Source organism: Balaenoptera musculus, chromosome 3, assembly GCF_009873245.2.
Source record: "Balaenoptera musculus isolate JJ_BM4_2016_0621 chromosome 3, mBalMus1.pri.v3, whole genome shotgun sequence".
Lineage (NCBI taxonomy): Eukaryota > Metazoa > Chordata > Mammalia > Artiodactyla > Balaenopteridae > Balaenoptera > Balaenoptera musculus.
This window is the reverse complement of record NC_045787.1, coordinates 126,173,621-126,190,839: the sequence shown is the minus strand read 5'-3', so window position 1 is coordinate 126,190,839 and position 17,219 is coordinate 126,173,621. Positions and strand designations below refer to the sequence as shown.

The window sequence follows — 17,219 nt, the reverse complement described above, 5'->3', positions numbered from 1 at the left end:
CCGGGAGCCTCGTGCTTTGCTCACCCAGACAGGAAGCGGGAGAGTTCGCTGCTATGAATGTGACGTCCGTACTGGGATAAGCTGTGGCGGGCGTTTTGGGACCTGATAATCGAGCTGGGGGTCAGAAGGGATTTATGGGTTGAGACCTGAGGAAGACTGAAATTGTTATTGGGGCGGTGGTCCATGAGGGTCCCCTTCAGTAATTGAAGGTCTATGGGGTCAGTGATGGGGAGTCTCTAGGATGAGTGTTGGGTATGTATGTGGATCAGTCATAGGGAGAGCTGTGATATTTGTGGGTCAGGGATGGCGGGCCTGTACGCTGATGGGGTATCCGTGTGGCCAGTGATTTGTGGACCTATATGGCCAGTGCTGTGATGGGAGTGGGGGGTGGAGGTGCTCTTTGAGATTTCTGATTTCTGCACCTGGTGATTTAGTGATTTTTAGAGGTTATTAATGGGGCCCAGAGCTGATAAAGGTTAGTCCGAGTTTACTGGGAAATGCCTCACTGTGTAGGTCAGAGGCTGCTGTCAAGTTGAAGCCCCTCCTCAGATGTTTTTTCAAGCCATCATCTCCTTCCATCATTCATATCCTCGCAGAAGAAAACATCCTTTGAATGTAAGACCAAACAAATCTAAAGGGACAGGATTATTACTGTCAATTCCATCGAGCCAAAGACTACCAGGAACACCCTGTAGTTGAATAAGTTGGGTTTATTGCTCTTGCATCTAGTTAGGAACACGTACACAGTGGGGAGCCTTAAGGGTGTCTCGATAAGAGGGTGTTAGAAAGCACTTGTTATAAGATTTGGCCTTGTGTTAGGTGACTTTGAGGAGGGTGTAGGGAATGGGCCTTGCTCTGAATTGGATGTTGTCAGGAAGTGGGGTAATTCAGTGAGTGGGAATTTTAATAAATCTTATCTAGAGAGAAGAATGACTAGATTGAAACTAAAGCTGTGATAGGTAAAGTAGCAATCCTTCATGTTAGTTGGGAGAGGGGGATGTTTGGTATTTTGTGAACTGGAGAATGTTGATGTTTTGTCTGTGTTCAGGTACGATTTAAGGGAGGTGTTGTTTTTGTCTTGATCTGTCCTGGTCAGGAAGTGGCCTGTCTGATATAGGTGTTTCTTGTAATTGTTCGTGTTAAATAGGAGAGTTGTGAGTGCCAGGCCAGTTCTCAGATAGGAAGGGCTGCTTTTTCTCTTTCTCATGTAAGATTTGATTTCAGCCCTGCCTCTTCCTCAGTTTATTGCAGTCCTTCTACATTCTGTTCAACAAACATTTATTAAATGCCTGCTGTTTACTTGTTGCAGAGCTGGGCGTTCAGAGATGAGCATGACTATTTGATTGTTTTCTTCCAGATTTATTTTGACAAAGCCTGGGATACCCTGTATGAAACAGTCTTCCTATCATGAGAGCACTCACTTCCTCTAAATGAGTTCAGCCCATGTCTTCATGACCCATCCTGGGACTGAGAAGATTACCAGGTAACTATCTTGCTGCACTGTGGTATGTTCATGTTTAGCAGTAGTTCCAACCTATAACTATTTTTTTTTAATATGGACAACTGCACTATTAAAAATCAGCAATAAAAATTTAAACAGGAAACATCTTAAAATTAACAAAATCAACAATTTTAATCCATGAATACTGACTTGGCAAGAGAATTTGCCAAGTTAGGGGAAAATATGAAAGAGCTCTTAGGATTTTACTGGCTGCTTCTGTTTAGGGAATATGGGAATGCATATTCCCTAAACAGAAGCAGTTTTCTACTTCGCCATTCCCATTCTTGTTGCCACGGATCTGCTCCATCTTAAGTTAAATCTTTACATATATATCCATGATTATTGTCTTATGGTAGTTCTGCATATAGAACAACAAATATAATTGCTGGTCCAAAGGGGAACAATAAGGTGTTAGTAAGTCAACAGAAGACATATCAGCATTCATCCAATTAAAAATGCACCTTGTCCAAGTTCTATGTGATCATATTATAATCACAAGAGGACTTACTTCACGTGGTGGTTCGGTAAGGACTCTTCCGTAAGGACCAAATGACCTTCTTCTACAGGGTGGCCTGTTATCCACCTGACTTCTGGTGGTAGTGTTTCTAGACTGGTGAATGTCAGTTCTGGCTCCAGGAGGCTCCATTCTATCTCCTAGTCCTGATTCCTCAGACCTTTTCCCTTTTGGAAGAGAAGCAGAAGATGACCAAGTCTCAGGTGAGTTGCTTGCTTACTTTGTACTTGATTTCCATACAATGAAATAGAAAAGAGTAGAAAGTCAAAAATTAGGATTAGGGAAAATGTACAGAGAACAAAAAATAAAAACTTGAAAAGAGTTACTATGTAATATGCAGATTATATATTTTGAAACCACGTGAAACCACTATTAAACTATAGTTCATATATATATATATTATATATAAATTTCGAGAAGACACAGTGGAAAGTTAGAGGATATCATATACATGATTTGCATTCTCTACAAAGAGAAATCAGTTGAATTTTCAATGAAAAGAAAATATTTCCTGCTACTAGGACTAAAAGAAATTTTTTTGGCGGGGTCTTCCTATAGGTAATGTCCTGACCTATACTCCTGTCTAAATGTACCATTTGTTGAATAATCCACGTACTTGAAGTGGATGCTGCCTTGATTAAATTTCCATTTGTGATTAGGTCTCTTTTGCTTTCCTGTTCTCTTGCTGTGTTTGACTCTTTCTGCTGAAGATAGATGTTTACATCATTTTTCTCAATAGGCATAATGTAGAACTGGGAATGTAGTTTTGTATACTATGGTAAAAATGATGAGAATGATCAATTCAGATTGAACAGGAGCATGTTATTACAGGGTCCAGTGTCATTTGAGGATGTGGCTATAGATTTCACCCAGGAGGAGTGGCAGCAACTGGACCCTGCTCAGAGGACCCTGTACAGGGATGTGATGCTGGAGAACTACAGCCACCTGGTCTCAGTGGGTAAGGATGGCTTCCCGACACAACTCAGAGTTAGCCAATCCAGTGCCTCTCGCTGGAATTTGACTGAGTTGGGTGGGTTCTTGACCTACTTGTGACTTTTTGCTCTCTTTCTTCTCTCCAGTGGAAGGTCATTACTTTGCTGAGGGCCAGCTGGACAACTTCATTGTAGGGCTCCTAAAACTGCACCTTTTCTTCTTTCTTCAATGTAGTCAACTCAGTTCCTCAATTTTATTTTTATCATAGGGTATCCAGTTTCCAAACCAGGTGTCATATCTAAGTTGGAACAAGGAGAAGAGCCATGGATCATGAAGAGAGACGTATCAAATTGGATCTATCCAGGTGAAAATCTGGCAGATGGAAGACAAAGGAAGTGAAATATCAGTTTGTTTTGTTTTTAATTGGTTGGCAACTAAGACTTACATTTCCACCCAGATTGATGACTCCTATTCCTTCTTGCTCCTGTGCTGTGCATGTAGTAGGTGTTCAACAACTAGTTAATTCAGTAGTAGTGAGCCATGTACAGAACAGAAATTTCTTATTGATCCACTCAACAATCATATCTTTAGTACCTTTCTAAAAGATATTCAAAGACAATAGAAGGCAAATGCTTTTCAGGAACATAGGTTATGCATAGAAAGACAAGACATCAAGATTTACAGCTGTATAAAATTGCATGTCCAATATAGTTACTGCTTCAGGGGTTCAGTGAAAATTATAGTCTAAAGAGATGTGGCATAATTTAAGAAGGCATTTTTCAAAACATGAACCAGCTACTTTGAAGCATATCTGAAGTGTGGTTTAGGCGGAAGGAGGAAGGTGAGGGCAAGCTCTAGGAAAGGACATGTACAAATCCTTGGAGTTAGAAATCGACATGGCTTTTCTGATAGAAATTTTCTAGGCTTACTTGAGTTTAATAAAAGATATTTATTGGGGAATAGTGGAATATAAAGTTGGTTACATATTGTGAATACAGCTATGTTTCACTAGCTGTACCCTGAAATTTTCTGTTATTATTTTTTTTAAGCAGCTTTGAGATATAACTCATATGCCATACAGTTCACCCATTTAAAGTCAGCATTGGTTTTTGGGATATTCACAGATCTGTGCAACTGTCACCACAGTCAATTTTAAGACAGTTTTATCACCTCTAAAAGAAACCCTATACCCTTTAGCTATCACACCCCTTCTTCCCATCTCCCCAGCCCTAAGCAATCACTAATCTGCTTTCCGTCTGTATTGATTTGCCTTATTCTTGATATTTCATATAAATATTCATATAATATGTGGTCTTTTGTGACTGCCTTCTTTCACTTAGCATAATGTTTTCAAAGTTCATCCACATTTTAGCATGTATCAGTACTTCATTCCTTTTTTGGCTGAATAATATTACATTGTATTGATATACTACATTTTGTTAATCCATTCATCAGTTGTTGGATATTTGGCTTGTTTCCACCTTTTGGCTACATGAATAATGCTACTGTTAACATTCATGTACAAGTTTTTGTATAGACATCTTTTTTTTCCCTTTGGTGTGTACCTAGGAGTAGAATTGCTGGGTAATATAGCAACTCTATGTTGAACCAAAACGGTCCCTGAAGACTAATTAGGTTGAGCATTTTTTCATGTGCTTATTGGCCATTTATGTATTTTCTTTGGAGAAATGTCTATTCAGATCACTTGTCCCTTTTTTTTTGAAGTATAGTTAACTTACAATATTATCTTAGTTTCAAGTGTACAACATAGTGATTCAACATTTTAATGGATTATACTCCTTTTAAAGTTATTACAAAATAATAGCTATATTTTCCTGTGCTGTACAATATATCCTTGTTGTTTATTTATCTTATACATAGTAGTTTGTATCTCTTAATCCCCTATCCCTATCTTGCCCCCCATCCATTTTTGAATTGAGTAATTTGTCTTTTATTATTGAATTATAAGAGCTCTTTATATTAAGTTCCTATATAGAACTTTTATATAAAGTTTGTTATATAGATATAATTCTTTGTATAGAATTCTTATTTGATATAAATCTTTTATCAGATAAATGATTTGCACATAACTTCCTCCCATGTTTTCTTTTTACTTTCTTGATTGTATCCTTTGAAGCACAAGAGTTTTTAACTCTTTTTTTAATTTCTTAAAAGTTTTGGCTGCATTGGATCTTCATTGCTGAGCGCGGGCTTTCTCTAGTTGTGGTGAGTGGGGGCTACTCTTCGAGCGGGGGCTACTCTTGGTTGCAGTGCGCAGGCTTCTCATTACGGTGGCTTCTCTCGTCGCAGAGCACAGGCTCTAGGTGCCCAGGCTTCAGTAGTTGCAGCATGTGGACTCAGTAGTTGTGGCACGTGGGCTCAGTAGTTGTGGCTCGTGGGCTTTACAACGCAGGCTCAGCAGTTGTGGTGCATGGGCTTAGTTTCCCTGTGGCATGTGGGATCTTCCCGGACCAGGGATCAAACCCATGTCCCCTGCATTGGCAGGCAGATTCTTAACCACTGCATAACCACGGAAGTCCCAAGAGTTTTTAATTTTGATGAAGTATAGTTTATCTATTTTTTTGTTGTTGTTTGTGCTTTGGTGTCATATCCAAGAATCCATTGCCAAATCCAATGTCATGAAGATTTACCCCTATGTTTTTTTCCTAAGAGTTTTGTACTTTTAGCTCTCACATTTAGGTCTTTGATCTGATATTTTGAGTTAATTTTTGCATATGGTGTGGGGTAAGGGTCCAACTTCATTCTTTTGCCTGTGGTAATCCAGTTGTTCCAGCACCATTTATTGAAAAGACTCTCCTTTTCCCATTGAATGGTCTTGGTACCCTTGCCAAGGGTCAATTGGCCATAAATGAAAGGGTTTATTTCTGGACTGTCTATACTATTTTGTTGATCTATATATCTGTTCTTATGCCAATATCACACTCTCTTGATTACTGTTGTTTGTGGTAAGTTTTGAAATTGGGGAGTATCATTCTTCCAACATTGTTTTTCTTTTTCAGCATTTTTTTGGCTCTTCTGGGTCCGTATGAATTTTAGAATCAGAGTATCAGTTTCTACAAATAAACCTCTTCAGATTCAGATTCTGATAGGGATTGGTTGAATTTGTGATCGATTTGAGGAGTATTGCCATGTTAACAGTATTAAGTCTTCTGATCCCTGGAACATGAAATGTTTTTCCATTTATTTAGATCCTCTTTAATTTCTTTCAGCAATGTTTTATAGTTTTCAGAGTATAAGTTGTGTACATCTTTGTTAAACATACTTCTTAGTATTTTATTCTATTTGATACTATTGTAAATGAAATTGTTTCATTAACTTTATTTTTGGATTGTCCATTGCAAGTGCATAGAAATACAACTGATTTTTGAATATTGGTCTGGGATCCTGCAAACTCACAGAGTTTACTAATTCTAATAGTTTTTTAGCTAATTCTTTAAGATTTTCCATATAAATAAATTTGTCATCTGTAAATAGAGATCGTTTTAAATATCCCTTTCCACATTGGAAGCTTTTTATTTCCTTTCTTGGTTAACTACCCTGGCCAGAACCTCTAGTACAATATTAAATAGAATGGAGAGTGGACATCCTTGTCTTGTTCCTGATCTTATGGGGAAAATCCAGTCTTTTACCATTAAGTATGTTAGCTGTAGATTGTCATGCCCTTTGCCAGGTTGTGGAAGTTCCTTTCTGTTCCCAGTTTGGTGAGTGTTTTTATCATGAAAATGTGTTGCATTTTGATAAATGCTCTTTCTCTATCTGTTGAAATGATCTATTTATGTGATGTGTTAATGAATTTTAATTAATAGGTTTTTGGACAGCAAACCAACCTTATATTTCTGGATAAGTTCCACTTGGTGATGGTGTATAATTCTTTTTTTTTTTTTAATTTTTATATATTTATTTATTTTATTTTTGGCTGTGTTGGGTCTTCGTTTCTGTGCGAGGGCTTTCTCTAGTTGTGGCAAGCAGGGGCCACTCTTCATCGTGGTGCGCGGGCCTCTCACTGTCGTGGCCTCTCTTGTTGCAGAGCACAGGCTCCAGACGCGCAGGCTCAGTAGTTGTGGCTCACGGGCCTAGTTGCTCCACGGCATGTGGGATCTTCCCAGACCAGGGCTCGAACCCGTGTCCCCTGCATTGGCAGGCAGATTCTCAATCACTGCGCCACCAGGGAAGCCCTATAATTCTTTTTATATGTTGCTGGATTTGGTTTGCTAGTTGTGTTGGGGGTCTGCAAGACCACCTTCAGGTCTGCTGATTTGCTAGAAGGACTCACAGACTGAGAAAAGCTGTTATATTCATGGTTATGGTTTATTACAGTGATAGGATTTATCAGTCTAGATCTGGACATTTCTTTGTGGGAAGATTTTTATTTATTAAGTTTCTTTCCTTGATGTGGATCTATGTAGATCATTTACTTTTTCTTGAGTCAGTTTTGGTAGTTTGGTTTTTTTTCAAGGAATTTTTCCAGTTCATATAAATTGTCATATTTATTGGTATAAATTTTTTTTCATAATATTCCCTTTTTGTTCTTTTATGTCTATAGGATCTCTAGAGATGTTCTGTCTTTCATTCCTGACACTGATACTTTGTTTTCTTCTTTCCTCATCACTAGCTAAAACATAACAATTTCATTAATTTTTTTCAAATAATCAGGTTTTGATTTCATTTATTTTTGTTTATTGTTTGTCTATCTTCTATTGATTTCCACTCTGATCTTTACTGTTTCCTGTCTTCTACTTATTTTAGGTTTAATTTGCTCTTTTTCTAGCTTCTTAAGGTAGAAGCTTAGATCATTAATATTTTTTTTTTAACTTTGGGTTTTTTAATTTATTTATTTTATTTATGGCTGTGTTGGATCTTTGTTTCTGTGCGAGGGCTTTCTCTAGTTGTGGCAAGTGGGGGCCACTCTTTTTTTTTTTTAATTAATTAATTAATTTATTTATTTTATTTTTAGCTGTGTTGGGTCTTCGCTTCTGCGCGAGGGCTTTCTCTAGTTGTGGTGAGCGGGGGCCACTCTTCATTGCGGTGTGCGGACCTCTCACTATCACGGCCTCTCTTGTTGCGGAGCACAGGCTCCAGGCACGCAGGCTCAGCAGTTATGGCCCACGGGCCCAGCTGCTCCGCGGCATGTGGAATCCTCCCAGACCAGGGCTCGAACCCGTCTCCCCTGCATTGGCAGGCAGATTCTCAACCACTGCGCCACCAGGGAAGCGCGATCATTAATTTGAAATCTTTTTTGTTTTCTAGTATGAACATTTAAATATGGATAGTCCTCACTTTGTATGGTAGTGAGGGGCCATAAAAATTACCATGGAAGCCAGAACTTTGCCAAGTAATTTTTATAATTGACGGGAAAAATTGTAATTGATTTTGACCTTTAAAACACTTTTCGTCAAAACATTAGAAGTTATCTTGGGGACTTCCCTGGTGGTCTAGTGGTTAAGACTTTGCCTTCCAATGCAGGGGGTGCAGGTTTGATCCCTGGTTGGGGAGCTAAGATCCCACATGCCTTGTGGCCAAAAAACCAAAACATAAAACAGAAGCAATATTGTAACAAATTCAATAAAGACTTAAAAAAAATGGTCCACATCAAAAAAAAAAATTGAAAAAACAATGCTATCTTGCTGTTGGTTATAACTGTTTTATAGACATGAAAATGTAGTAAACTAATATTTATTTACTACCCTGCAATTTAAAACATTGGAAGCATTTAAAATGTCTTTTATTTCTTTTCAAAGACTATGTAGAGTGGTTTGAACAGTGCTTGCCTTCTTATCATTGTATAACTTATGATAAGGAGTTAGCATGTTCTCTGTGCCTTAGTGAATTGTCGTATTCCTTTCTAAGGTTGGGTCAGCTTCCAACATTTTCTCCTTTGTGCTTTCAGTGTTGTGAAATATGTCGAAGGTAATGTGAAAATTTTGGCATCACTTTCTTTGAAATATCTTTATCCCTTCCATCACAACCCAGGAATTTATGTTCATAAGTTTGCCCTCACTAAGTTCCTCTGGCTGCATATCTAAAGTCTCATAAATAGTGGCAATGCCAACATGGTCAGCTATCTTCTAATCACATCCAGTGTTGTTATGTGTTGTTTCTTTGCTGCATTTACATCTTTGTTGGTCAATTCCCTCTTTCCGTTACACATTTTTGGATGATTAGGATAATTTGGATAATGTCACGTGGGTTTATCAATGGGATGCAAGGAGGAAACAAACTATACACTTTGCTGTCTGTATATATATTGGACGACAGATGTGAAGTTAATAATCACCAACAGACTTTGAAAGAAGTGAAATGATTGGGTACTGATCATGATGTGTATCTGTTATTTATTTAGTGATTTATGGACCGAAGAGCTAGCAGTGAAGTTTGTACTTTATGCTATTAGACATACTGTTATCATTAAAGTGTGAACTATGTTGTTGGCAGACTGGTGTTATTTAACTAAACTGTAGTAACTAAATTTCATGCTTGTTGAAATCTTGCAAAATGAGGATTACCTGCATATAATTTGTCCTCTAAGCACGAAGCTGTATCCCACAAATTTTGATATTTTGTGTTTTCATTTTCATTCAAGTTATTTTCTAATTTCTCTTTGGACTTTTCAACACATAGTTTATTTACAAATATGTTAATTAATTCCCAAATATTTGGGGATATTTCTGATATTTCTTTTTCTTATTTATTTCTAATTTAGTTCCACTATGGTTGGAAAATATACTCTGTATGATTTCCATCCTTATAAAATTATTGCAGCTTGGTTTGAAGCCCAGTATATAGTCTATTCTGATGTTTGATTAATGTGTTCTTGAAATGATTGTGTGTTCTGTTGTTGGATGGGGTATCTGTAGATGTCAGTTAAGTCAAGTTCATTGATATTTACTGATTTTTTTTTGTCTACTATTTAAAATATATATATATATTTAAAATATGACTTGAATTTTATTTATTTGTTAATTATTATTTTTTAAAATTTATTTTTGGCTGCACTGGGTCTTTGTTGCTCTGCACAGGCTTTCTCTAGTTGCGGCAAGTGAGGGCTACTCTTTGTTGCGATGGGCAGGCTTCTCATTGCGGTGGCTTCTCTTGTTGAGCATGGGCTCTAGGCGCACGGGCCTCAGTAGTTGCAGCACGTGGGCTCAGTACTTGTGGCTCGTGGGCTCTAGAGCACAGGCTCAGTAGTTGTGGTGTGTGGGCTTAGTTGCTCCGCGGCATGTGGGATCTTCCCGGACCAGGGATCGAACCCGTGTCCCTTGCATTGGCAGGTGGATTCTTAACCACTGTGCCATCAGGGAAGTCCTGTCTACTTGTCTTATTAATCATTGTGAGAGGGGTGTTGAAATCTCTAGCTGCAATTGCTAATTTGTCTGTTTTGTCTTTCATTTTTGTTAGTTTTGGTTCATGTTTTGTGGGGCTCTGTTGTTAGGTACATATACATTTATAATTGTTATATCTTCTTGCTGTATTGATTCTTTTGCAGTTTTGAAATATACCTAATTTCTAATATGTGTTATCTTGAAATCTCTATTGTCTGATTTAGTATAGCTACTACAAATCTCTTATGCTTAAAATTTTTTTCCCATCCTTTTATTTTCAACCTATTTATTTATTTTTGAATTGAAAGTGAATCTCTTTTAGACAATGTATAATTAGTTTTATCCAGTCTGACAGTTTCTGATTGGAAAATTATTCCATTCCTAAATCTTTATAATTACTGATTTGGTTTGATTTATGTTTGCCATTTTGCTATTTGTTTTCTATTTGTTTAATCTCTCTTTTGGTCCCTGTTATTTTGTTACCTTCTTTTGTCTTAAAAGAATATTTTTTAATAGACTTATTTATTTATTTATTTATGTATTTGGCTGCATTGGGTCTTCGTTGCTGCGTGTGGGCTTTTCTCTGGTTGAGGAAAGCAGGGTCCACTCTTTGTTGCGGTATGCAGGCTTCTCATTGCGGTGGCTTCTCTTGTTGCGGAGCGTGGGCTCTAAGCGCGCAGACTTCAGTAGTTGTGGCACATGGGCTCAGTAGTTGTGGCTCACGGACTCTAGAGCACAGGCTCAATAGTTGTGGTGCATGGGCTTAGTCGCTCCGCGGCATGTGGGATCTTCCCAGACCAGGCTCAAACCCATGTCCCCTGCACTGGCAGGTGGATTCTTAACCACTGTGCCACCAGGGAAGTCCTTAATAGACCATTTTAATTCCCCTGTTTAATTTTTAGTTGTAGTTCTGTCTGTGTGTGTGTGTGTGTGTGTGTGTGTGTGTGTGTGTGTGTGTGATGTTGCTATAGGGATTACAATATGATACTTATCTTCTTATAACCCGCCTTATGTTGATACTGCTTTTTTTTCTCTCACAAATTATAGAAACTTGCACTAGCATAGCTCCATTTTCTGCCCTCCTGAACCACCTTCTGCTGTTTTGTTCTTTTAGTCATGTATGTTATATTTGTATTTGTCATAAATTTGACACTATAGTGTTACTGTTTTTGCTTTGAAAAGTCTTTTGAAGAAATTAGAAAGAAATATTTTTAAAATTACACATATTTAAATCCTTTATATTTACCCATATACTTTAAAATTTTCCTGTTGTCTTGTGGATTTGAGTTATCATCTGGTATTATTTCTTCAGCAAGAAAGATTTTCTTTAGTATTTCTTGTAGATCAGTTCTGTTGGTAACTTTTTTTGTTTATCTGGAAATGTCTTCATTTTGCCATTATTAAAGTTTCATTGAATGTAGAATTCTTGGTTGACGGGTTGCTTTCTTTTAGTATTTTGACTGTGTGTCATTCCAGTATTTCCTGACCTCAGTTTTTGTGTGTATGTGTGTTGAAAATTCAGCCAACAGTACTGTTATTCTTTGATACATGATGTGTCATTTTTTTTTCCTTGCTGCTTTGAAGATTTTTCTTTTTGCCTTTATTTTTCAGCAGTTTAATTCTGATTTGGCTGGTTGTCTTGGTATCCTTCCTGTGGTCTCTTGAGCTTCTTGTATGTGTAAATTAATGTTTTCCACCGAATTTGGTAATTTTAAAGACATTTCTCCAGATTTCTTTTGGCTCTTTCCCCCTCCTTTCTAAACTCCAATTACATGTATACTGGAATGCCTAACTGCTCCTCAGATCTTGAGATTCTATTTTTTTAAAAATTTTTCTTTTTGTTCTTTGGGCTGAATAATTTTTAGTGATATATCTTCAAGTTTACTGATTCTGATTTTACCTTCTGCTGTCTCAAATCCACTAATGAGCCCATCTGGTGAAATTTTCATTTCAACTTTAGAATTTTCATTTGGTTCTTTTATTTTTTAATTTACATAAAATAAATGTTACTCTTTCTTTAAATTTTGAAAAAGGCATAGAGTAAGTTAACTGCCACCACAATCATGATACAGAAAAGTTCCATTACTCTCAAAACTTCTTCTTCCTGCCTCTTTATAGTCAAACTGGTTCTTTTATATTCTTCTCTCCTCTTTTGAAATTGTCAGTTTATTCACTTGTTCCTTAGAATATCTTCCCTTAGTTTTTTGAATATGTTTATAATAGCTTCTTTAAAGTCTTTGTTAAATCCAACATCTGCACCCATTTGGAGTCAGTTTCTATTGACTGATTTTGTTCCTTAGTATAGGTCATATTTTTTTCCTTATATGTCTAGTAATTTTTGGTTGAAAGCTCTACATTGTAAACAATACGTTATAGCGTCTTTGGATCCTTTTGTTCCTTCTGAGAGGTTTTGTTTTAGAGGCACTTGCTTGGGCTTAAACTGTGACATCTTTCTGTTCTGTGGAGTGTCATCACTAATATCGCTGCTTAGTTTTGTTTGTTTGATTAAGCCTGGCTATAGATGTGAACTAATGATTTGGACAGAGGTTTATTAGACACCTAAAGCCAGTATGACTTCTACTCTTTGCCACCTGGATTGTGCATGTCTCAGAACACTTTAAAAGCATAGGAAATTTGCAAGTTTCCCCAGCCTTTCAATCACTGCTGGGCTCACTAGGGTCTCTTTTCACAAATATTTTAGCAGTCAGGTGGGAATGTATGGTGAGTTCATTGTCTCAACCTTTCTATGATTCTTTTGCTTACAAATTCTCCTTGTTAAATTCCTAGCTGCTCTACTATCAGCATAAAACTGTATCCTGTGGATTTGTGTTATCTCTCAATGCCCCATAAACTAGGGGTGCAAGACAGGAAAACCTTAGGAAAGAATGCCACAAACTCCCCTTTCTTACCTAATGAAGTAGAAGTTTTTGACAAGTAAGCACTTTTCACCTTGTGGGCTGCCTTTGGTAGTTTTCCAGTGCCCTGAATTGGTTGTTTTAAAAATTATTTTATTCAGTTTTATACCTGTTTTCTGAGGAGGGGATGTCCATGACTACCTCATGCCACCATTATCAGAAGTAAAGTCCATCTTTAGTTACTCACCCAATAAATTTACATGTTTTGTTGTGTTTTAAATGGCCTGTTGCCCTCCCAATTCTCTGTCTTCATGGACCATCCTGGATCATCCGTTTGTTTCACCTCTTCTGTCCTCTACTCAATCTTTATATCTGTTTGATTTTATCTCTTCAATTTTATTCTTTCAGACAGGGAGACTAGACTTGACACACATCAATTGGATACACTTGGAGATGTTTACTTTCATAAGGACATACTGGAAAGTGTCACAAGGGATCATTCATTGTACTCCGTTTTAAAGGTCTGGCAAGGCGACCAGCTGGAGAGAGATCAGGAAAATCAAGACAGACTTCTCAGGCAAGTCACAATCATCAACAACAAAACAGTTATTGAAGAGTCAAACTATACATATAATGCATTTGGAAAAATATTTCATAACTGCACAGACCTAGATACTTCAAGACAAAGACTGTGTAAGTGTAATTCATTTGAAAAGAGCTTGGAACCTACTGTAAACCTATTCAGTTGTAATAGGGGTTATGCAAGAAAAAACACAGATGAGAATTTTGGATATGGGAGAACACCTAGTTCTTCCTATTCTAAGCATGAAAAAATTCATAATAGAGTGAAACACTGTGAAGATAGTCAATGTGGAAAAATCATCAGCGATAAACAATCTCTTATTCAATATGTGAATGTTGAAACTGGGGAGAAGATCTGTGTATGTATTGAATGTGGAAAATCTTTTCTCAAGAAGTCACAGCTCATTATACATCAAAGAATTCATACCGGAGAGAAACCTTATGGTTGTAGTGCTTGTGGGAAAGCCTTCAGTGAGAAATCACATCTCATTGTACATCAGAGGACACATACTGGGGAGAAACCTTACGAATGTTCTGAATGTGGAAAAGCCTTCTCTCAAAAATCATCCCTCATTATCCATCAGAGAGTTCATTCTGGTGAAAAACCATATGAATGTAGTGACTGTGGGAAAGCCTTCTCCCAGAAATCACCCCTCATTATACATCAGAGAATACATACTGGTGAAAAGCCATATGAATGTAATCAGTGTAGGAAGGCCTTCTCCCAGAAGTCACAGCTGATTATACATCATAGAGCTCATACTGGAGAGAAGCCCTATGAGTGTACTGAATGTGGGAAAGCCTTCTGTGAGAAGTCCCACCTCATCATACATAAAAGGATTCACACTGGGGAGAAACCCTACAAATGTGCTCAATGTGAGGAAGCCTTCAGCAGAAAGTCAGAACTCATTATACATCAGATAATTCATACTGGGGAGAAACCTTATGAATGTAATGCATGTGGGAAGACCTTCTCCCGGAAGTCACAGCTCATTATACATCAGAGAACGCATACTGGAGAAAAACCCTATAAATGTAGTGAATGTGGAAAAGCCTTCTGTCAGCAGTCACATCTCATTGGACATCAGAGGATTCACACAGGAGAAAAACCTTATGTTTGTACTGAATGTGGGAAAGCCTTCTCTCAAAAGTCTCACCTCCCAGGGCATCAGCGGATTCATACAGGAGAGAAACCTTATATATGTGTTGAATGTGGAAAAGCCTTTTCCCAGAAGTCAGACCTTGTTGTACATCGGAGAATTCATACTGGGGAGAAACCTTATCAATGTGCTGTATGTGGAAAAGCCTTCATCCAGAAATCACAACTCACTGTACATCAGAGAATTCATATAGTGGTGAAATCATAAGAATGGACTAAGCATAGAAAAGCCTTCAGTATCTGTTCAAGCCTTAATAAGTACCACAAAACTCACAGATTTAATGTGTTTCTAGGCATCTTTGTTGGTACTATTTTACAAGTGAAGTCATATTTCTAATGTATTTAATTTTTTTATCAAAGATAATGAAAGACAATAAAAAAGTTTTGTTTATATAAATTTTCACTTTGGCATGTTAAATTTTTAAGATTTGGAACTGAATGATTAGCATAACAGAACAAATTACATATAGTCTATTTTGAAGTTACATGTTCCTGATTATACTACATAATAAGAGTTAGGCATGTGGTAATACTGTTAATGTTAGCCTCTCGTAATTACGGCCATGCAGTAATTCCCCAAAGAGGACATGAAGAAAGTGTGAGTCAAAAAATGCCAAGACCTAGAAACTGCACTAAGGGGAGGGGACTTGACCATCAGAACCTAAAGGTATATGTAAAATTCTTCTTATAGAATGATGGAAAGATGGGTTGAAAAGGTTCAATAAATGTGGTCTTTTTGTGTTTTTTAATTTTGATAATATAAGTTGATTTGTGTCTGTGGATGGACCCAGGACCTTGGAATTGACACTGCTTGCTCATTTCTCCCTTTTACCCCGCCCCTCTAGGAGCTTGGTGTGGTGGAAAGACATTGTTTCTAAAGTCAGATGGCCATGAGTTTTAACCCTTGTTCCCTTATTAATAGATTGTGTGACATCTATGAAGACCTTTTTAACTCTCAGTGTCTGTTTGCTCATCTGTATGTGAAATCCTGGCAGACAGCACATTCTTAGCTAATATTTATCCTGTTTATCCCTCTCTCTTCTCTTGAAATAGGCTACTAATTCCAATGTGTACACATTTAAATTTGATTTGCATTTAAACACACTGCTTCTGATCTCAGCTTTCCTGTCCTCTGTCCATTTCACTGCCTTTGTGTCTGGTGATCTAACTCATGCTATGTTAAAGAGACCTCAATTACTTTTCATTTATTTTATTTTACAAACACATACAAATTGTGATATACCTATATCTGTATCTAGTTGATTCTAATATATATATGGAAATACTAAGGGACAAGAATAGGCAAGTCACTCAGTAAGAACAAATATTAGAAATTATCAGACTAAGGTTTCCCACAAAGCTGTAGTAATATAGGCAATATACTATTGACACAAGAGTGACAAAAATAGATGAATGAAATGAGAGCCTGAGAATAAAAAAATTATATATGAGTAACTTTATGACAAAAGTGGTATTGTGATCAGAAGGGGAAAAATTATCTTTTTAATAAATTGTTCTGGGTCAACTCATCTAAATATAAATATGAAATGCAAAATGGCAAAGTTTCCAGGTAATTATATAGGAGACTCTTCATAGCCTTAGGATAGGGAAAAATGTTTAACACTGTGCATAAAGAAAAGATTGATAAAATGGCTTATATTAATATTAAAATTTCTTCTGTGTTAAAAGAAGTTATTAGTTTGAATAAACTTGGATGTATCTAGCAAAATTACATATGCAATTTCTAAACATTTTTAGGAATCTTCTAAAGATATGTTGGGGAAATATTAAGAGATGCATGCTTGGGACTTCCCTGGCAGCCTAGTGGTTAAGACTTCGCCTTCCAATGCAGGGGTGCAGCTTCGATCCGTGGTTGGGGAGCTAAGATCTCACATGTCTTGGGGCCAAAAAAACCAAAACATAAAACAGAAGCAATATTGTAACAAATTCAATAAAGACTTTAAAAATGGTCCACATCAAAAAAAAAATCTTAAAAAAAAAGAGGTACATACTTAACGTTCATTCATCATAGCACTGTTCACAACAGAAAAAAGACAGTAAACAGCCTAAATGATTATTGATAGAAAATGTTTAAATATATCTGCACACTGGGGACTGTGCAACTCTAAAGAGGAATAAGATATGTCTTTTTATACTCTCCAGTCATGTTCTTAAATAAAACAAGGCACAGAAGAATTACAGTACACTGTCTTCTAATGGTGGGAACAAGGGCACATATGAGTGGTAGTGGTGGGAACAAGGGCACATATGAGATACGTCTTTTTATACTCTCCATTCATGTTCTTAAATAAGGCACAGAAGAATTACAGTACAC

The 17,219-nt window shown here is 37.0% G+C and overlaps 1 protein-coding gene across 1 annotated transcript in view; it reads left to right on the top strand.

Moving 5' to 3' along the window:
• The window catches only part of ZNF300 (zinc finger protein 300), a 57,990-nt gene that overhangs the window by 6,181 nt on the left and 34,590 nt on the right, over positions 1-17,219 (top strand). The window contains 5 exon segments of the mRNA XM_036848154.1: positions 1,358-1,483; positions 2,068-2,218; positions 2,847-2,973; positions 3,217-3,312; positions 13,552-15,167. Of these exon segments, the coding sequence (XP_036704049.1) occupies positions 2,204-2,218; positions 2,847-2,973; positions 3,217-3,312; positions 13,552-15,167 (1,854 nt within the window). The 5' untranslated portion in view covers positions 1,358-1,483; positions 2,068-2,203.